Consider the following 23,264-nt stretch of genomic DNA (forward strand, 5'->3'; position numbering starts at 1 on the left):
CTTGGACGGGTGAAAATCGCTCAGTGTGTATGCACTGAGCGATTTTCATCCCAGTGATTTTCTCTATCATCGGTCTGCATACTGTACATGCTGGGCAAAAATGCCCACCAGTCTAGAAACAAGTCCTCATGCTTTAGTTCACACCTCACCAGCAAGTTGCTTTCACAAATGCAGATAGTTTTGAAACTAGCAATTCATTCTTAACAGACATGTATAAAATATGCATTTTGGGAGCACTATAATAATTCACCTTATGGTCACTGCGGATTATACAGATCGAGCGCCTGTCATGCTTTCATGCTTGCAGGAGCTGGTGATAGAATCGCCAGCCCCCACGCCCCGCCAGCCGTTCGCACGAGACGCTCACGCCCAATTCCAAGGGAGCTCCCGGTTGCCGTCGCTGCCTCCCTGGTCCCCATCGCCTCCCTGAATTCCCCCCCTAACCCTGCCCGTCTTCCTGAAGCAAAGACAGGCAGGGTCCCACCGCCTAGCCATCGACTGCCTGGGATACACGTGTGTATGAGACGCTCGCGCGGCCCAGTCTAATGAAGTCCCTTTCCGCCAGCGCTCGCGGGGACATTCTGGCAAGCGCCGGCAATGAAAGAGAGGGGTTCTATCTGTAACTCATAGGACTGGAAGCACTGTTTACCCAGGGCACAAAGAATGAACAGTCATGCCATGTAACTTTACGGAATTGCCATAACACATGACAACTGCCACAGTTATGGTTTGCCAGCATGACTTAATGTAATAATAATAATAATAAACTTGTTCACACAATGGCATAACTATAGTCCCGCAACCCCAGCTGCCTCCTCTAGCAACCTTAAAAATGGTCTACTGTATGGGGGCAGCCATTTTCCGAGTGTCACTTCACTTAAGCAGCAGTATACGGGAGAGCCGGGACCCGCGCAGACTGGCATGCCGGCGGCAGGACTCTGAGGTAACGGCCGGGTGGGGGGGGGCTTGTTTACCCTGGAGGGGCACTGCCAATATATTATGCAGAGGGGCGTAGAATTATTAGTTACGCCAATGCGTTCACAGTTAAGAGTTATGAGGTCAGTTGCATGGGAAAAATAGAACCTAGTTTGCATTGAAATTCAGTTTTAAGAACCACTCTAGGGAGTCAAAGGTGAAATGGGAAATTAGCATTTAGTAATAAGGTGGCGAGGAAGGAGGAATTGAGAGTTTAGAAAAATAAATTAAATAAACTACACTATAAAGTGCAACACTGGGCAGCTCTTTACAACATGAACCGCCTTAATAATAATTATTATTGTTTTTTTTTTTTAGAAGAGATTAATATAATGAAACACTATAGTACTGCTTTCACATCGCAAATCCTGCTCTGACCCGGTATTTGAAAACATTTCCGTTTGACCAAGCTAAACTCCTTTCGTATCACATGTTGTAGCCGGTTTATTACAAGGTACCGCGTTAGTACCTTTCACAATGATCCCTGTTCACCCATAAAAAACAGTGTGATGTAATATTAATTTGACTTTTCTGGCTCGCATATGATATTATACACTATAAAGGAGGGGCTGAGGAGTGGTATGAGCAGTGCAGCAATCATGGCAGACAGAGAACATGTCTGTAACAGAGAGTTTGTGATTGTTTCAGCAGTCCTGCGATTGGATTCAGCATGTGAGAGGATATTTGAGCTTTTCACATTCTGTAGCTTGTTCCTCTGCTATTTTAGAGACTAGATTATTATTTTATAAAGCATTAAAACATCACTTTGCACTGCTGGGTGACCAGTGGCGTAAGTATAGCCCCTGCTCACTAGTAAATGAGGGCGCCGGGGGGGGGGGGGGGGGGGCTGCGGGGCTATTGTTACCGACTGCCTCCACTTAATGCCGCCGACGGAACCTGCCGCAGTGCCGTACCTGCCTCAGACCTCCTCTAGCATCCTAAAAAATGGTCTGCTGTACGGGGGCATTCATTTCCTAAGTGTCAGTTTTCATTAGCAGGAGCCGGGAGTGCAGGGAGACCCGGGACCGCAGACTGATGCGGCACAGTGGCAGGTACCGGCTGAGGTGTAAGGGGGGGGGGGTGCGACGGAGGGGTAAGGGGGGTAAGGTGGTGGGGGGTTGAGGCAAAGGGGGGGGCTCCCTAAGTGTGCGGCATGGGAAGCTTAATTGATGGTTACGCCACTCTGGGTGAGGTCTAACAGGTGTTAAGAAAGCAGTTCCTTGAATAGATTATATTTCATTTAAAAACAATAATTCAATTAAGTAAATAGTCATGAAAAACAATTTGATTTGTCGTTTCTTCTAATTATTATCTGGAAGAAATACAGAAATCTAATATAAAAGTGGCTTGAAGCTGCAATTACTGTGCTGATACTGTAGGTGAAACCTGACAGGATACTGTATGTACTATAAAGACAAGATGCAAGGGATGAACTTATTTCACTTCCTGGAAGCTTGGCTCTCACACAAGAGTATAGCCATGTCTACAAGTACTGGATATGACCAAACACTGAGAAGGGATTTTCTACACACTAGTGAAGGTCAACCCTTCTGCCGACCTTGGTGCCTTATCTTAAATGAATCCATAAGAAAAGGAGTTATAGACATTGATTTTATAGTGTGTGTATTTCTGATAATGCTGTCTGGATCACAGGATTTATTCTATGTTGTCCATTTTTATAATACTCTTTTTAGTCCCTTTGAAACAGCTTCTTGTTTTATCTGTTATATCTGTTACAGTATATATATATATATATATATATATATATATATATATATAAAAAATGTGTGTGTGTTCCCATGCACTGTATAGATATTTGTATTAGCGTGTTTGAGGGATTAAATCAGATGCAGGTGACTTAAATTCCTTCCACCAATCTAGAAAAAAAAAAAAAGTCCTCATGCTCCTCTTCAGATACAAAGTATTTATTAGCATCTGCTGCTACATTATATAAAACACTCAAAGACATTGAAGGTACGATTGTGTGAAAATAAGGACATATGAGAGCGCTAATTCTATCCTGCCTGCAAGACATATGAGTGAAATGCGGACTTTATCGTGGGCCCCCCACTCCAGAGGGGAAGGAAATCATACTTATCACCTTCTAGCTATGGATCTAGTCCTCTTCATTCCATGTAGGCCTCCATCGTACTTGGCAAAGCAAAAAAAAAAAAACAGCTGTACGCGATCCATGCACACAGTGAGGAGAAGCCTCAGAAGGTTTGTTTACATTCTGCGACTCCCCAGAATAGCGCTATTGGCTGCTAGGAGGAATGGCGGTACTTGTGTATTATCACGGTGCCCCCGATTTCCATCGTAGGGCATTGTATCGGTCGCATCGATGGGTGATTCCTATGTTAAATGCACCCTCAGACCCGATTTTTAATTGTACAGCCACCCTGATGGGTGATTACTATGTTAAATGCACCCCCATTTTTAACGCAACCCCCACTAACAACGGCAACCCAAAGCGTGGCGAGCGTAGCGGTACGCGTCCTCCGACCTTTTCATACCCCCACTATCCACGTCGGCGTGGAGTTGATTTTATATAGTGTGGCGAGCCCGAAGCGTGGCGAGTGCAGCATGCCTTGCGAGGGGACGCGGATTACTTCACATGTATTCTGCGTCCCCTCGAGGGGCTCGGTGCGCTCACCATGCTTCCGGCTTGGGGGCTTGCTGTGCTTGCCACACTGTATAAAATCAACTCCACGCCGACGTGGATAGTGGGGGTATCAAAAGGTCAGAGGACGCGTACCGCCGCCCCTCGCGGCATCGTGATGATGTTGATAGTGGGGTGGCGTTAACAATTGGGGGGGCATTTAACATAGTAATCACCCATCAGGCTTTGTGCGTGTGAGGAGCTTTAATTGTATTCTGAAGGGAAAGGAGTGTAGGGCTTGTAAGGGAGGGAAGGTGGACATAGTAGGTTTGGAGAGGAAGATGAGCTGGGCAGCAGCATTGAGGATAGAATGGAGGAGATTACAGTAGTTAAATCTGGAAAGGACTAGTGGATGAGGGTCTTTGTAGCATCCTGGCTGACAAAGGGTCTGATCCTGGAAATATTTTTGAGGTGGAAACAACAGGACAGTGATAGTTGTTGAATGTGTGGTTTAAAATCAAATAAAAAAGAACGCCAAGGCAGCTTACTGGTGCCTAGGGGAGATAAATATTCCATCCATAGATAATGAAATTGTTGGAGGTGAAGTTATGGGGGAGAGGTACAGTAGATTTGAGTATCATCAGCATAGAGGTGATAAGGGAAATTGAATGAGCTCACCTAGAGCAAACATATAGAGAGAAAAGGAGAGGACAAAGAAAAATGCCTTGGGGGACACCTACATTCAGTGGAAGTGCAGGGGAGGTGGAGTCATGATGGAGACAGTGAAGGAGCAGTGAGAGAGGTAAGAAGATAGCCAGGAGAAAGCAGAATAATGCAGACCAAGGGAGTGAAGGAGTTGGAGAAGTAGAGGGGAGTCAAAAGCAGCAGAGACGTCAAGAAGATGAAGCAGAGAGTAGTGGTCTTTAGATTTGGCAGCATGAAGATCATTGCAGACTTTTGTGAGAGCAGTTTCAGTGGAGTGGAGAGGACAGAAGCCAGACTAGAAGCCAGACTGGATGAAATGATGGATGAAATGATGGGGCTAATGATTGGTATTGTCTAATTATGTTGTTTGGTATTGTTGAATAAATTAATGTTTTTTTTAGAAAGGTAATTTAATTATGAGATAAGTTTGAGGGTCACACAAATGCTGGCCATATTGCCTTGTGGAAAAAAACGATCTCACTATTGTAAGGCAATCACTAAAATCCTGTCAATATTGTATGTTGGTCTCAGCAATGCTCTACATTAATGTTAGTGTTATTATTTCTCTAGTGTTATTATCTTTATATGTATGTTGTTCACAATTCTTAAAATTAATATAATAATATTTAAAGAAGTGAGTGGCTGGTCAGAGGGTTGGTATTGTGTAGCTTTGCCTAGGGTGTCCAGAAACCGTGCACTGGCCCTGTGCAGAGGTACTCGCTGTGGATAAGAAGCAAATTTGCCTTATCAGTGCCCCGTTCATACTCAAACCAATGGATGGAAACCCTTAATATGCAGAAAATAGAGCGGCTACAGATGATTTCTTCATTTTAACCAGAAGATGAAATATCCAACATAACACTGTAGTAAATAGCCTATACATATACATGAATATAAATAGCAATCAATTTCAAACTATACTCTAGGCAGTCATGAAATGTTTTTGCAAAGAAAGTTATACTGTAATCAGCAGAGAAAACAGAAATGGAATTTTTCTTTTCTCTTTTCCAGAAAACCTTTTAAATTCATGAAGAGATTAAAACAGCATGATCTCTTCCAGAAACATCTTAAAACTTAAGACACGCTCATACATTGAGATACTACAGTTTATAAGTGGCTATTGAAGCTCAGGTTAGGAAATGAGTAGAATAAAGGGAGCTACAGAATAAAAACACAAACAAACAAACCGGCCAGCACATTGAATCACGGAATTCCGTGTGAATCATAGAATTGGACGCCTAGACCTCCCGCTTTACTTTGACAGGGTTTGGGGTAAAGCATAAATTGGGAGACTTGCCCACTCTTCCAGGGGGTCAAGAGGGTGAAGCGATTTTGAGGAGCCTCCAGAACCAGGACTGACTAGGAAATTCAGTGAGGTAAGTGGAGACTTCAGACTGTTCCTTTTGAGGGACTCATGGGCCTCTGAGCGTAAATGAGAAGCACCTACAGTAGAAGTCCGCATTCTGATAACTGGATCCAATCAGGGATTTCAGGTACTTCTGTATTATCACGGCGCCCATTGCATTGCATACCATAAGGCTTAATATGGTATGCAATGAGATAAGATGCGATGCTATGGGACCCGATCTTATACAATTTAAAATTGTATACCATTGTATATGGCATACAATGAGATGAGATACGATTTTAAATTGTATAAGCACACTAATGGTTGCTTTCAATGTTAATTGGCCCCCATATAAGATTTTTAATTGTATAAGCACCCTAATGGGTGCTTACAATGTTAAATGCACCCCCACGCCACCCCCACTATCAACGCCAACCCGAAGCATGGCGAGCGCAGCGGTACGCGTCCTCCGACCTTTTCATACCCCCACTATCCATGTCGGCGTGGAGTGGATTTTATATAGTGTGGCAAGCGCAGCGAGCCACCGAGCCCGAAGCGTGGCGAGCGCACGCGTAATACATGTAAAGTAAAACACGGCCGCTCGCCACGCTTCGGGCTCGGTGGCTCTCTGCGCTCGCCACACTATATAAAATCAACTCCACGCCGACATGGATAGTGGGGGTATGAAAAGGTCAGAGGACGCGTACCGCCGCCCCTTGCGGGCTCGCTGCGCTCGCCACGCTTCGGGTTGGCGTTGATAGTGGGGGTGGCGTGGGGGTGCATTTAACATTGTAAGCACCCATTAGAGTGCTTATACAATTAAAAATCTTATAGGGGGGGCCAATTAACATTGAAAGCACCCATTAGTGTGCTTATACAATTTAAAATCGTATCTCATCTCATCTCATTGTATGCCATTGTATGCCATATACAATGGTATACAATTTTAAATGCCTTAATGCCCGCGATTTTTCCATAGGAAACAATGTTAAATGGGCCACAGAGCCCTAATAGTCCCCCTGGAGTCTTAAATGGCCCCCACAATTGTTAACGCCACCCCACGATCAACGTGAACCCGAAGCGGGGCGAGCGCAGCGAGCCCGCGAGGGGCGGCGGTACGCGTCCTCCGACCTTTTCATACCCCCACTATCCATGTCGGCGTGGAGTTGAGAATAGAATAGTGTGGCGAGCGCAGCGAGCCACCGAGCCCGAAGCGTGGCGAGCGGACGCGGATACCTGTGAAGCCCGCGAAGGGACGCGTTTACCTGTGAAGGTATCTGCGTCCCCTCGCGGGGCTCGCTGCGCTCGCCACGCTTCGGGCTCGGTGGCTCACTGCGCTCGCCACACTATTCTATTCTCAACTCCACGCCGACGTGGATAGTGGGGGTATGAAAAGGTCGGAGGACGCGTACCGCCGCCCCTCGCGGGCTCGCTGCGCTCGCCACGCTTCGGGTTCACGTTGATCGTGGGGTGGCGTTAACAATTGTGGGGGCCATTTCAGACTTCAGGGGGACTATTTGGGCTCTGTGGCCCATTTAACATTGTTTCCTATGGAAAAATCGCGGGCATTGAGGCATTGAACAGTAAAATCGCGTCCAATCACACTTTTAACATTGTTCCCTATGGGAAATCGCGGGCATCGCGGGCATCACGTCGCACCCGTTTTTTAGTGCATTTGATGGCCGCGATGCCTGCGATGGGCGCTGTGCTAGGTAAAGAGTACCGATTTTTTTAAGGTTTTGAATAGTATATGTTGCTTTTGTCTGTATTTATTTATACCAGCATGAGGAGTTTAGTCTTTATCAATGTCCTTAGGGGGTATAACAACACTATCCCTTTAATCCTCCCCAAATAATCATGAAAGCCTATAAAGGTTGTGTTCAAAGCTCCATATGGGTTTTATCAATGATAATCAACTAGCCTACTATAATGAACAATGTCCCTTGAAGTCTTTAGCTCCGAAATGATACAACATCCTGCTGTAGTTTACCATTGCATAGGACAATCATCCACAGCGAGACACATTGGGTGGGATAGAGGATATTGTGTAACCAGACAAATCAGCAATAGGCCATAGCACACACTCTCTTAAAGGGAAAATCACAAACTACAACGCTCAACAACTCTTTCCATCACTGCTCATAAATCAAACAGAACACATTCAATTTAACCCTTGCCAAAAAAAACTAAAAAACTTTCAATCCCGTTTCAACACAGTGGTTTAATTTTCATTATACTTTTACAGTTGTCTGTCTCCATTTGTGTTACAGTTTTCTTATCTGTATTCCACAAACCAAGTGATTGGTGCAAATTATTTTAATAGTTTCAAATAAAAAAAAAAAAAAAAAATGTAATAGTGGATTATATGGAATTGATTTGCTCTGTCTGGAATAGAATCTTTCAGAGATCATACTTCACACATGGAAAATAATCAATGTGTTGAAAGCGTACTCTGAAAAGAGCTACCAGCCATCTCCTTTACTTTTTATCTTCAGGCGGGTTATTCGTTTTGAGTTATTATATAACAGAGCTCATTTTAGACCACCTTTAATCAGTGCATCCAGCGTCAATCAACTTTATTTTTAAACACATTGATGTACTGCACATTTTCTAAGGAACTGTGAAATATATTGGAACTATTCTAATTGTATTCATTATTTAGAGTGTTCCTACATAAGCTGATGCGAAGGATAAATTGGCTCCAGAAGTCAAAACTAATTGAATTCTAGTTTATTTCATTAAAATGTAATTTGTAAGACACAGAGGCAAAGCACAAAATTAGGTTATGTTGTATTGAAAATTGATTATATCTGTTTGTTTTTTCATTTGAATATGGATATCGGTAGATTAACTTTTTGTAACAAATTGATGGCATGATGTGTTCATTATCTTGCTCATCAGAAGCAGAGTTTGAAAAGAGAAGCTTAATGTTATCTTTCAGTTTTAGTTAAAGTTGAAATCTATGAAAAACATTTTAGCTAATTATAAACACACATTCTCGTAACTGGTAGAAGTAAATATATTTAATAGATTTGATGATTTTCAGAGGAAAACCACTGGAAACTTGCCATTTTCAAACCTGACCTACTGCACATCACCATGTTTCATTTCAAATATACTAAGGGGTATTTCCATTCTGCCACGCGTCCCCTGCTGGCCAACTATAGTAATGGGCATCTATTGGAGCTATTTAATTGTTGCTCCAATCAGACGCCCATTACCCATGGCGCGCACACATTTTCTTGCAGCCTCCAGAGTGAGAAAAAATGGGTTTAAAGACCATCGTTTGGGTGCCCGAAGCACCCAAACCTAGAAGTTTAGATGTCCATGTAGCAACATTAGATGGGTTTAGTCGCTTTGCGCGGTTAAACCCAATGCTTTCAGCTGTGTTAAATGCTAATGAGCATCTGATCAGAGCAACAATTGATTAACTCTGATAGACGATGGCCAGCAGGGGGCACGTGGTAGAACTGAATTCCGCTGACATTGTCGGTTGGTAAACATGCTTTAGACAAACTGCAACATAACCCACTGAAAAAAATGTATCATTAAAAAGAAAAAGGTGCTGTAACAGGTAAGAGAAATTAGATGTTTTGACTGCCATTCTATAAAAAAAAAAAAAAAAAAAAAAAAACTCGCACACTTCAACGGGTCAGTTAGTATTGGTTCTGGACACCTTTGCCATGTACTGATGCCCCGGCCAATAATAGATTGCCATGGCCCCTTCCTGGTACACTGGATGGCCGGTGTCAGGGTTTAAAATATAAATTGTATTACAGTTTATTTGAAATAATGTGTCTCCTCTTTAATTTAAAACAGAATTTCTGTGCCCCTTAGTGAGAATAAGAAATATCTGTGTCTGCATGGAAGAATTATTTATATTTTTTTATCTCCTTTAAATGAATAATACATTTGGTGGTTTGAAATGCAAAACTGGTAGTGATTGCAGAAATATGTGGACATTACATTCCACCTGGAAAAAACCTGTCCTGATAAATTTACTCCTGAGGACCATTTACTAACTCGAAAATAAATCTTTATCTATATTGCAAATGCTCTTTGGTAATAAAAACAATTATGTTTTTTTTGCTATGCTTTACCTGAGGGTTCACTTGCCCCCCAAAACAATGTAAGTGTTCCAAAACCAGTGATCTTGTCCATTGACTTTTAATTTTTAATTTACTTTAATGTTTGACGTTTATTCTCCATGTACATTTGTCTAGGAGCAGATTCAGTTTCCGGAGGCAGTTCAATCTCCTTTGAAGAAGATGTGACTGTTACATTTCTCCATGGACAACCAGGTGAATAACTGTAAATAAATAATGTGGGTCTGAACTGTTTGTGCTTATTATATGATGTCAATAGAGTTAACTCTACAGCTGTTGCAGACTGGGGCGGAGGGGTCAGATTTATTGAGCCCAGTGAAGTGATAAAGTACCATCCAACCAGCCCCTGTCACTGTTAGGCACTGATTGGCTGGTATTTTATCACTTGCCTCTTTATCACGTCACCGGACTTAATAAATCTGCCACTGAATGTTTAGCAATACTAAGAACCTACAACTGAGCAGGTTTGTATTCAGTCTCCTGAAGGCTGTTAGGCCCTTTTCACACTTAAATCCTGTGTCTGAACCAGGTAAAGTGGACACGGTTTCAACCCGTGTCACAGGTGCTCATACCCATTTCTCACCACACATTAGAACCAGGTTAATACCGATTGTTTGCCTTCACACTGTTATGGATTTGGGGGTTACCCACCGTTGGAGTCCGGAGACAGGGTCGTGAGGGTGTTGGTGTGGTGCTGCAGGAGGCAGGGAGCTGGAGATCAGGCGTAAGCCCGTAGCTGGGACCGCTGTTTAGGACGGCCACAGCGAAACCTACACTGACTCTGTTGAGTCCCCCGGGCAGATGGAATACCCCTGCAGAGTGCTAGGCTTCGCCTGTAGCCGCCGCGTTCGAAAGAGCCAGTTATGCCAGCTCTAACCCCGATGCAGCCAGGTGTTATGATGTGACAAAGGGTAAGCGATCGCCAGGGGGTATCACAAGAGAACCATCTAACTACCGGGCCTAACTGGGGGAGAACCCCTGACTGCCGGCACCTGGCCAAGAGCGGGGAGAAGCGACCCAGTTGCAGACACAATGAGGGAAATAGGGAATCTCGGAATGGAGACACTGAGAGACTATGATTCCCCAAAACCAGGTGCAGTGGGAAAAGGGAACAACCCCTGCCTGACAGAAGCTAGGGCGACAGACAAAAATAAAGAAGAGGAAAAGACAGGTACTTTTGTAATAACCAGATAATGGACCCACGGAGGGGCGCAGCCACGGCGGGCCTGAGGTGTGACAGCAAATAATAACCAGGCTCCAAAGGAGCACTTACGTGACCCACAGGCAAGGAGGGTAATGGGAACAGGCACAGGGACAGCCTGGGACAAGATGAGAATCCTGCAGACAGAACGGCTAGGGAGCTTATACAAATAGAGAGAACTCCAGGGACAGGAACAGAAGAGATCCTGGGACCGGGTATGGGCGCTGAATGCTTGGGAAGCAAGAAGCTGAGCTGCAGAGGATATATCCTGGGATCCAAACAGGAGACTGGAACAAGGGACCAGGAAGCGTGGCTGGGAGCAAACAGAAGTTCCCTGCACATTAAGCAGGAACTTAAACAGAAAGCTATCACTGGCACAGATCCCCAGGAGAGCATGGCTTATAAAGGCCTTAGGTGATTGAAACAGCTGGTGGATCTCCAGGCTGCTCCTGATTAACGAGCTAATACCTCACATCCTGTGAATAATAGCTCAAAGAACACAGGGCTGTAATGGCAACAGACCTACCACTGGAGGCCACCAGTGAGTCAAAAAGCCAAACAGAAACAAAACAGATTGGACCATAAAACCTGGCTCCTGACACACACTGCACTTGTGTCCACCCTGCAGGTCACTCCCTTCCCTCTGCATACACAGCCAATCAGCAGCTTTTAAACATAACCTGGGTCAAATTACCTGGGTCCCACCTTTCACACTACAGTTTATCAAGGTAGGTCTCAGGAATAAACCTGGTCTCAATCAGGGACAAATTCCCAGCACCTAATACAGATTAAAATGTTCACATCAAGTCAGTTCCCAGGTCAGAGGCTCAATGTGAGAGGTGTATTAGGGATGCATTGTTTACAGGTGCCAGCACGACTGCCTGTGTTCATAACTGCTCAGGGCCCAGAAATGTTGCAGGGAAGAAATTGTCCTGCATATGAATTTACTGTGGATAAAAGGCAAAGACCTAATTATTCCCATGATGAGTATAATTCTTGGAATAGGGCTTAATAACACTAATTATTGCATTCACCTTCTGGAGATGTAAGAAAATGTAGACACACACATGTAATTGACTAAAGACTATGGCATTCGTAACCCAATGATGGTTCATGATTACACTTGAACATGAATGGACTACAAGTTACTTTTAAGGGTTACAGTTCACACATGAGAACTCTATTAAATTGCCCCAAACACACACTTTTAACGGTAATACAATATTGTAACAAGTAATAAAGATCTAGATCCTACTAAGGACTTAGGGGGGTATGCAATCCCAGATCGCAGCTATCGGTCTCTCCCGACAGCCGTCATCCTGGCCTGTTTGCGGTTTGCTCAACAGCAAATCGGCAGGCAGGATTCAATGTCCCGCCTGCCGATCGGTGAAAAGGGGGCGTGTCCATGTAAATGGGCATGGCTTGTCGATATATGGCCATGATCGCGAAATCCACTGCCGTTTTTGGCAGAACGGGCCCGACAGCTTTTAAAGTTGGGCTGGATCTGCCGTGAAGCCTCTTCAATGCTGTTGGTAAAGACAGCATTGATTAGGGCCCCGGTGCTATTTCCCCCGTCGGAAATAGCGGCAAAGGATTGCATACCCCCCTTAATGAGAAATTAAATTGATTTAATTTTTTTCAAGCAGTTTGATACTCAGAAATTGATTGCATTATGGTGATTTATAAATTCCCTTTTTTTCTAAAGCAGCTCAATTAATTACTAATATTTCTATAAAGTGTCCTATATTCTGCTTAGCATATATAAAGAGATACTTATTGAACCAGATTATAAATACTATAATAAATGATAATTTATATAAAGCCCTTGTATCGTATAATGAATGTGAGTACAATCCTATACACTTAGATTTGTAGTAGGGATGCTAACACAGAAAATAGGAAATATAATAAGGTACAAGAACAAGCATTGCCTGGTGGTGGTATACTAAATAATTTGAGAAATATTATGTATGTTATGTTTTATTTCTCTGATTCTGTAATGCACCACCAGCAGACAATCATTGTTTTTCCTTGCAATTAACTATATTACATTTACACATCTAGGGTGCTGGTATAATGCAAGTTTCTTAATGTAGTACAAAGTAAACATATGGTAAATAGGTACACTCATTACAAATTCAAAGTTGTATTATATATGAATATTAAAACAAAGTTCCTAACTACACCATCTGCTTTTTTTAGGGTTTTATTTATTGTAATAGGTCCCACTAGTGTAATGATCAAAAAGTTGCAAACCTCTCATATATTCACAATAATACAAATGATATTGCATCAAGCAGTAAATTAATAATTTATTGTAACCGTGAATAATTAATGAAAACCCCAGTGCGCCTTTTTAAGTTGTTTACAGTTGTACTCAATTAAGTTTGCGTTTTATATATTGCTTACACTTGCAGTTAAAATTGAATGGCTGAAAAGTGGCCAAAATATTTCAGTTCACAGAATTCCTGAGAAATAAGCATCTGATTTATGAGGTTGTCAAGAAGGATCATAATAAATTGTTCTTCACACAATCAATGAATGCATTAATAACTATAACCATAATGTTACCACTTACTGGGTTGAGTTATGGAACTAATTACGGTAGTATTGAGTACTGGGATCTGGGTTGCCACCGCCAACAGCATTATATAGAGTAGAATCATCCCTAGCTGCAATATTTTCATTCATAAACTGGTTTGAAGTTGTCTGTTAACTCAGGGAGGACGGTTTTCACATAAAAAGAAAGCTTGATGTGAATATAGGGCCTTTGTTCAGTATTTGCTCCAGTTTGGATTCTACTATATTATTCTTCCGAGGCATAACAAAAAAACCCTTACCAGCACATAGAGCCTGAAATAGAGATCAGTACTCCATCAAATGTTATAGTTTCATCATGAAATCTTGAAAGAGTATGAATTGACTGACCTGAGTTAAAGAAACCCCTATGTGCATATAGGGTACCATCACCAGGTTAGTGTGGTGATAAGGGATGCCGGATGAATAATTGAATATCCATACTGGGAAAGTGCTGGCGGCGGAATTGAAGGAATCTATAAAGAGATTTAGCTAGGACAGCGCTTGTTGTGTATTTAAAAAAAAAGTTGTAATTCTAACTACATGCCGATGACATGTAGTTCCCACTCCCACAGGGTCTCTTGGCTGGGGAAATTATATAAAAAGATTCCCCAGGCTGTGGCATTACCCTGCTGGCTGTTTGGGCCCGGTGCTGGTTGTGGTTGTCATAATACTATTCACACCCCCCCCCCCCCACACACCGTATTTTGGTAATTAGAATCAGCCCTTGAGCCTGGTGCTGGTTTTAGAAATCATGGGGACCCCAATTTCTTTGGCCCCTGAATTTATAGAACCAGGACTGGCTCTTTGAGCCCTGGGCTGGTTATAGCCATGCTGGCTTCACTGAATGCGAATCAAAAAGATGATTTGACATTCGTATTTACTAGTGATTCGTATTCCCCAGTGCAAATCATTAGTAAATTTGTCGATACCATTGAAATTAATGGGGATTTACGTTCATGTTCTATCGATGATGCATTCATTTGGATTTTTTAGAAATTCAAAAAAATATGAATGGTAAAAATGCGAATCGTATATATTTCATCTTTAGTAAATTATTTGATGTGTAAAATATGTATGTATTTTACATCAAATAGGTACCAATACGACAATTCGTACCCATTCGATCTTAGTAAATGTTCCCCTTAAAGACTTTATCCATTTGCTGTCACATGATGCAACCTTAAAGTACATGAAAGTATACTTTCTCCAATCTCTTCCTTCCAAACAAATGCTCAACTGACAGTATACTCTTCTATACAATCGCACTTACCTACACATAAATGTTATGGTCATTTCTGAAATGTGAATAAAAATGCTTTCCCCAAAATATGGCGTCCAAGGTATGTGTCTCATCTGCCGCTTCCTACTTTTGCCACTGTAAACTCGATCATCACATACATGTTCATGTGGGGGTGGTGTGTGGTGAGGGTTTACTAAGAGTTACTGTGCCACAGTTACTTTGCACAATTAACCCATGCTTAAAGTATTTGGCTGCAAAAATATAATGATATCTAAAAAAGCATAAAAAGAATAAACACTAGAATGCTTGAAAACACTTTAACATGACATGGTTGCTTAGCAACATGCCCTGCAATTTTGTCACATTAACCAATCAGTTTAGACATCGATACATACAACAGTTACTGAGGTTGAAAAAGACGCAAGTGGTCAAGTTCAACCTTTCATCATTTCTGTATTGATCTCGAGGAAGGCTAAAGAAAACCCTTTTGTGACTATTACAAATTTGGCCTGAGAGGGAATGAAATGTCTGCAATCACGGTTGATTCACTTATCTCTGGATAGTATGATTCAGGAAGTAATACGAAAGTAATAAAAACTACACTGGTCTCAATATAAACTTTATGTTGAAGAAATGGAGCTGGAAAGCATGACGGAGCGTGTTGTCTTAAACCTCTGTTCAACAATACATCAAAAATAATTTTGTAGGTTTTCTAACAAGGCCTCTTTTGTTCTTTACAAGCGTAGTGCCAGAATGCCAGAATAGTACTTACAGTTTGAAATCTCTATTTTGTATTCTCTTTCCATTGTGAATGAACACTCAGGAATAGTATACGTCAGGTTAAATTTATTTTAGCCAGCACCATGTGGAATTCGATTAAGTGCAATTGGCACTTTGTGCCTCTGAGACAATCTCAAGACATCGAGAAGAACTGCAGTTTCAGTTCAGAAATGGCTTTCTATTCCAAGTTAGGGATTCATATTTTCTTTATCTCATTTCGCGTATTTGTTGTTATTCAGAAAACAATTCATATGCATTTGAAATTCACAGATCATAGGAAGAAAAAAGGTTATATTTATGGCAATGCCGCCATTGGTACTACACCCCAGAGAGAGGAACCAGGCTGAGCAAAATCCAATTTTCACATTCTAAATAAGTAGCACACAAACATCCCTACAATTCCCGTTGTAACTTCTTCTCATCTCCTAGGCTGTTTTGAATCAGTGAGATTATTAATGTGTCTCATCAGGTCGCTGGGATGAAGAACCAGAAATATTTAGTTGCAATTGTCTATTTTTAATGTCTTTTTGTCTATTATGTATGTAAGTGTTCCATGTGTAATTTTCATTAATTATGTTAACATTATTAACACTGGACCTGATGCAGATATTGGACAACTGCGTGTGCATCATGATCACACTGCGCACGCTGCACGCACCAAGGATATTTGCAGTGAGGAATCCATCGCAGAGATTGACAGGCGGTTTTGCGGCAGTTAACCGGGAATGGCAGCAAACCATAGGGGGGGAATGTCTCTCCCTACATACAGTATGTCTCATATGCAAAACACATGGCTCTAGCATGTCAGTACCCGCTGCCATTCTGCGTGACCATAGAACTGCGTATGTGTATGTAATTGCTGATATTAGGGAGGATGCCGGTGGGCATATCTGTACATGCTCAGGTGGCGACAGCATTAACATGTCTGTGCCCGTTAAACTGTGCATATGATCGCAGCTGCAAATGCCACTCTGGGCTCAGGAGGGGATTGTAACTGGAACCTACGTGGCCTTGCTACATCTAATTACATATATACTTAGTATATGCATACCTAATCGCTCGGGTCCGAATTCGCTCCCTCTGGCTGATGCTGTGGGTTGCACATGTGTGAATATGGGCATGTGCAAACCCCGGGCGTGAACGCCTTAGGCGAGTTCCACACCCGCCATGGCTGGAAGGGGGCGGTCATGGAGCACACGCAGGGGACCACCCAGCATTTTATGGGCATACAGTGGGCGCACTCATGGAAACGATGGGCGTACCCCTGCAAATGCAGGCGCCTGCCTCCAATTCCGCAGTTAGCGGGCACCTGAAAGGTAAGTATAGACTTTTCAGAGCGAAGGCTGGAGAAATCATTCGATGGTGAGCGGCCATCGAATGATTTCTCCTCCTTGCATCTGCATGTGAACAGATGTGTAAGCATGCACATCCACTTGCATGCTAGTGCTGGGATTTGCTAGGCGGGGTGGACATGTGATTGGCTGGTTTACCAGCCAAGGCAGCGAATATAGGCTGCCTATCCAGCAAGTCTGAATCAGGCCCTTAGTCTCATCAGGGAGGAGGTTTGGGGGGAAGACCTGGGTTCCCTGTACAAGAGTGTTCTGATGCAGAGGTAAATATATCAGTCAGCTTCTCTTTGTACAAGTGCTGCAGTTATCCTGGCAGCATGGCCGACACAGGGTGGCGTAGAGGCCGGTTCTGTCCATAGTTATCTGTAACATGTGATATGTGATGCTCTATACATGGCTGTAAAACTGCACTTTCTAAATGCATGAACAAAGCTCTTCTGAGAAAGGTATTTTATGTGCAAAATGCTTTGACATTTGGGAACATATTGCCCTTGGGACATCCTTGCATACAAATTGATTTGTTAATGACCCAGTCACCACTCAGAGGGGCTCTAAACATGTAATTTCCTTGAGATACAGTCCAGGGGGGAATTCCTGCGCGCCTCTATGTAGATAGGAAGGTGGAAAGACTGTGATTAAGCTGAACTGGTTTTAGTCTAGAAATGTGCAACTGAAATTCAAGTTATATTAGTAAAGAGACAGGCGTATGTTAATCAAACTGTGCTGGGGATGGCAAACTGGTTTTGGTTGTATATATGTGTATATGGAGGGAAGCAGGAGGACATTGCTTTATCCAGTTATTTAACGCCTTTGAGTCTGCTGATGGCAGCAACATACCTGCCCACTGCGCAGTGGGTGGCATCCGTAACAGGTGCTTACTGATAGTAAGAAGGAATCTCCTATTGGCCAGACCCCCGTGAGACCCAAACCCAGTCTTTGATTACTTGGCGTGGGCAGCGATGGCTGATCCGGTCACACACATCTATAACCTTTACAAATGTAACAATAGTAATGGCATTTTGGAAACGTTTTTGTTAAACACCTGGCACCTAAAAAATAAATAAAATTACTGCCTCCCCCTAGTGTATAATATCACATACAGGCAATATGTTTAATTTACGATAACTGAGAATGTTACAAAAATCTAATCCAGTAAATTGAGGTTACTGAGAGATTTGGAGCAAAAACTGATTACTACCGCTCTTCATCTTCGTGGCGATATGACCTCTTAAAAACCCCTTTACTCACTCAGCCAAAGGAATGTCATCAGTATGTGATATTTCAGAACCTTTACTGCGCTGTGTCCAGATTACCGATACATGGCAATAATTTTAGAAGTAGCACAAAGAATAATAACACAGCTATTCACCAGTCATTCCTGCTTGATATAGGACTATCATCTTCTCCACAGTCCCTTGCTTTAAATTGTTTTTTAATATACCATTCAACGTACCAAAGCATCTCGTTCCGATGGTAGCAGGCTGCATGACCATTACTCATGAAAACGGCTTGTATCTGTGGATTATGCTCGGCATCCTCCAAGATGATAAAGGTAAATTGGGTGGGTTTTGAGCAGGCTATCAAGATACCAATATTTCCTGATGGATATCTGATCTGTAGTCAAGGAAGAAATTCCACATAAAATGTACCAGTTACTGGACAATGTAAAATTTAGATCTGCAACAGCTACATACCAACATGCAGCATGATCTGATCCTGATATCAATGAGGCTAGACTGTAATATAAGATTTTAGGGTTCTGTATGGCATTCATTTCCTTAAACAGACACAAAACTGACTTGTTTTCATTTATTTTTAGTAAACATGGAAACAAAAAACATGTCACAAAAAAAAATAATGGACAAATGTGTCTCTTTTCGTTTTAAATTTGGGATCACGTACGATTATTAGAAACAACACTCATAATAGCAATCTGATTTTCCATATTTTAGTTCATATTACTATTATTTAAACCTGTGACCCTTCTTTTATATATATTATTCAATAATCCCATCTCAGCACTTCAGTACAAAACTAAGCACTTTTTTTTTTTAAATTGGACCATATCCTCCTCTCAGAGGAAAAGTAGGCAGCCCAAAATCTAAGACCAGTTTAAACTTTTTTGTAAAGTAAGTATAAATCTATTATGGTGTCACTACAAGAGCTGTGGGCAGAACCATAATGGGTGGTATAATGAGAAACAGATGTTTCTTCTATTGGCTGTCATACCCTGCAGTGTTTATTCCTGGTTGCCATGGATATCTGTTCTAGAAAACCCCCAATTCTCTGTCCCGCTGCATCAATTACTGTATTAAAACCACTGATGGTGATCCGTGTCAGGCTAATGATATAGCTGGTGATTGGGTGGGCGTCACTAGACCATGCTACCTAGAGTAGAAGTTAAAATAGAAACTCATAGACACAAGGCATGAATGGAGAAGGAGCAGGGACATTTTCTTCACTCTTTTGTATCTTAAATAGAAAGGTAAAAATGTATTTGATCAAAGACAAGCTGTCAGCATTTTAGAAAACTACTACCGGTATTTTAGGCAATAGACCTTAATCCTCAGTTTGCTAGTACTTCTAACAGTATACTTATACCTGCTACCTTGCTAGCTGCAATGCTATTACCTACAGTCAGGGCTGGCAACAGAAATTTTTGGGACTGGTACATGGATATCTCTGGGGCACCCCATTAACCCCTGTCAGCACACACACACACACACACACACACACACAGTACAAATATATATATGTATACACCACACCCCACACACACACACACACACACACACACACACACACACACACGCACTCTAGAATTAGGCAGCTGTCTAGGGGTCCCAGCATATAGGAAGGGAGGCGCCCCTGTGGCTGTCTCAAAATTAAGGCTGACTCTGAGAGAGACATCATTGTTAAATGTAATGCAATCGCCAGGTTTTGAACTTCTAAGATGCCACCTCAACAATTTATCCCAAGGTTCTCGAAAGTCAGTAATGGGGTGTGGGTGGTGGTTGGAGCAGTAAGCTGAGGTCTTATCTAGGGCTCTGAAAAACCTAGCTGTTATTCAGCAGCCTGGGCAACAGAAATCTTGGAGCCCGGTACACTGATATCTCTGCCACCCCCTCCAAACTTGCTGATTTCCCTGTTTCCATGCACTGTAAGCCCTTGGTTAACTAACAGCTTCTGGGTTAAGTGCATGGAGCTAGCACATTTGCACTGTTCTGATGTACACAAAGAAACAGTATGTGACAGCAGATAAGAACCACTTGGCCCATATGGTCTGCCCTAAACACATGTACTGTACACACACGCACACTTGCACATTGTGAGACTCCACAGAATTAGGGCCAAGTTATTCGCACATGCGCAAACCCGCACCATAGGGACCAGGGGGAATTCGGACTTGAGTGATCAGGTCTGAATCGCCACCTTGAATTCATTGCTGCCAGGTGTCACACTGTTGAAACAATGCTTTGGGGCCCCACACAACGTCGGTGCGGGTGTCACTTTTGACCTTCCCTGTCACCAGGCCTGCCTACAGTAGTGTACTGAAGCAGTGGATTTAATGGCAAGAAGTTAGAGACACAATAACTGCAGCTTCACCAAATAGGGACATTTTCCAATAACTAAACAGTATGAATGTATAACTTATCACAAAGTTTATAGTACACATAAAAGATAACAAGTAAGTTATCCTGAAATCTATAGCAAGATATGTGAAAACACACAACACATGTCCAAAAAAACTGACATGGAGAAAGACCACTATAGTTTCTTGTTTAAAAAAGACTACTCCAGGCTATCCAATTAGTCCTGAGAAGCTGGCACATGAGACGGCTCACTGTTGAATTTGTCTTGCCCATGAAAAGCAGCCCCATTTTCAGCGTAAACAGTGTGTCTTTTACTGGGCAATCTGTAAAGTTTACTGTATTCTGAAATGTTACTCTATCCTAAAAGTTTAGTGTATACTGAAAATGTTAGAAAGAATTCATTATATCAACTCAATCTAGAGCAGAATTTTTTTTGAAAGGGCTTTGCTGCAATATACAATGGTAAGGAAAAAGCACATGGTATTCGATTCATTGCTTTTTCTAGGAGAAAAAAAAAAAGACTTTGATGCATTATTTCTCAACAACCTGACCACTTATCAAAATTCTGCAACTTTATTGCACATCCTCATCACACAGCTTATTGAATGACACCTGATCCATCAAAATTTATCAGCATGAGCGGTACAATTGCAGCCAGCCAATCACAAGCGATTGTCATTACTGGTGACCACCATCAATATAAGTGCATTGGCATCTGCCACCCAACACCCACATAATAGCACTCACATAATATAGCTTGGTCAGATGTATATTCTTCTGGTTGCTGGAATGAATGTGTGCATGCCCTTGTGCTACTCAGCTTACATTACAATGCCCCTTCCCTCCCTGTCCTACCTCTTAGGTGCAGGTAGTAGTCTGATAACTGTAAGTTAATTTCCTGGCCATACACAAACTAACATACAACCTACTCTGCATTATCCCAATAAGTATTATTTTAGAGCAAGCACCTGCTTGTTGAATGCTGTATATGCACTTACTGTACTTCATCTATGTTTGCCCTAACCTTAGCTCCCCAATTGCACCACTTTAGGTGTAAGAAGATGAAGTAAGCATTATGAAAGAGCCTACATACAGACTTATGCTGGTATGGAAATGCACATCGCCTTCAAATAGCAGACACACTGTCCAATCCCGCAATGTGACTTAGCAGACACGCTGTCCAATCCCGCAATGTGACTTAGCAGACACGCTGTCCAATCCCGCAATGTGACTTACCGTACTGTTTTCACTTCTTGTTACCTTAATTTACTGTACTATAGATATAATTTGTTGCTACTTGTATATATGAGGACTGATACTAGTGAGTATTATTTGGATCATAGGCTAATGCTGTGTACACACAGTGAGATTCCCTTGCTATTCAATTTAAGATTTGAGTGCTATGCAATCTTTGCTAACTCTGTACTATTTACATACAATTCATACAATCAGCATTAGATTTGCACTATATAGTCATTGCTGCACTGTCTATCTGGGTTTCGATTTGTGCTGTCATGGGAACACGCATCGGGACCGCAAAGTAAAAAACCTGTGCGATCTGCATGCGATTTTGACTATGTAGTCAAAATCTAATGTTAAATCTTACCGTGTGTACACAGCATTAGTGTGCTTCCTACAGACAAAGTCCGATCTGTAAGCTCTGGTTACATCATATGGATTTCTATTAAGCTGGATACAGAACCTGTCCTGTCCCATCTGGAAAGATGATGAGGAAATCCTTTCCTGAGCTGTAACATTCATTGTTGGTCTCATTGGGCATCTGCAGAAAGTAGAAATAAACACCAGAATGTTAAAGTTCCACACAGTGGCAGGTATTCAATGAGAAATATTGCAATGTGCAGCGAATCCTGTTTCCAGGATTCTGGATCCTGGAAGCCTCCCTGCCTGCGCCTGACACTTGTGTGGGAGAAAGAGGGCTCCCGGGGACACAGGCAGCAGAAGCTGCCCTTTGGGAGATCTGGCAGGTGATATGGTGGAGGGAGCCACTGGGCTGGTCCCGCTCGTGCATATGTAATGAGCGGGACCAGTGTGCAGTGAATATGTAATGAGCAGCTCCCCCCCTGCTGGCCTAATGTATAAAAATAAAATTACTGATTTCTTTACACAAAAAAACACCTTTATTTTAAAAGATCACATTCCAGTTCACCTTAAAAAGATGTTGAATGCAAAATGGTGAATCATGGCCAAAATCATGGAGAAAGCAGTTCTCCATCCTAGCATTGAATACACTCTCGGCGAATTACAGTGAAAACCCCATTGAAATACACCAGCGAATTGCAGCGAGCATGAAACGAAGAGCTGGCCGGCAAAAGCGAACAGTGAACATTGAATAGGGTGAATCAGATTTTCAGTGAAAAAGATTCACCGCAAGGAGTGAAAACAGCCTGATTTGCCGAAAAAAACGATGAATCGGGAGCATTGAATACTGCCCTGTATCTAATGTCTCCAAGGCTTGGTTTTATAAATATTGCTCAATGAATTGTATTTTCTAGTACAGGTTGAGTATCTCTTATCCAAAATGCTCGGGACCAGGAGAATTTTGGATAATGGATTATTCCGTATTTTGGAATATTTTCATTTTTCAATTATGTATCTTGAAGTATCTTGCATTTATGCTGTATAAACACATCAACCACATGAAATACACAAATATATTTTATTTGTTCAAAAAACAAGGTTTCAAAACAAAATTTGTGTACTACTGTATCTTAGGCACTGAATTTGAATGCCAAGCAATCATTGTCTTGCACATATTTAGTGCCAGGTA

The 23,264-nt window shown here is 42.1% G+C and overlaps 1 protein-coding gene across 3 annotated transcripts in view; it reads right to left on the reverse strand.

The window, feature by feature from the left end:
- Nucleotides 1–23,264, reverse strand: part of ERICH6B (glutamate rich 6B) — a 122,998-nt gene that overhangs the window by 12,834 nt on the left and 86,900 nt on the right. Inside the window, exons 12-13 of one of the 3 annotated variants that reach the window (XM_083168966.1) lie at nt 22,179–22,256; nt 18,253–18,497 (exon numbers count right to left, since the gene is read on the reverse strand). In XM_083168966.1, the coding sequence (XP_083025092.1) occupies nt 18,253–18,497; nt 22,179–22,256 (323 nt within the window). Of the gene's footprint in view, nt 1–18,252; nt 18,498–22,173; nt 22,257–23,264 lie in introns of all 3 variants that reach the window. The other 2 variants (XM_083168965.1, XM_083168967.1) reach the window with 2 other exon arrangements.

Source organism: Crinia signifera, chromosome 2, assembly GCF_055691185.1.
Source record: "Crinia signifera chromosome 2, ASM5569118v1, whole genome shotgun sequence".
NCBI lineage: Eukaryota > Metazoa > Chordata > Amphibia > Anura > Myobatrachidae > Crinia > Crinia signifera.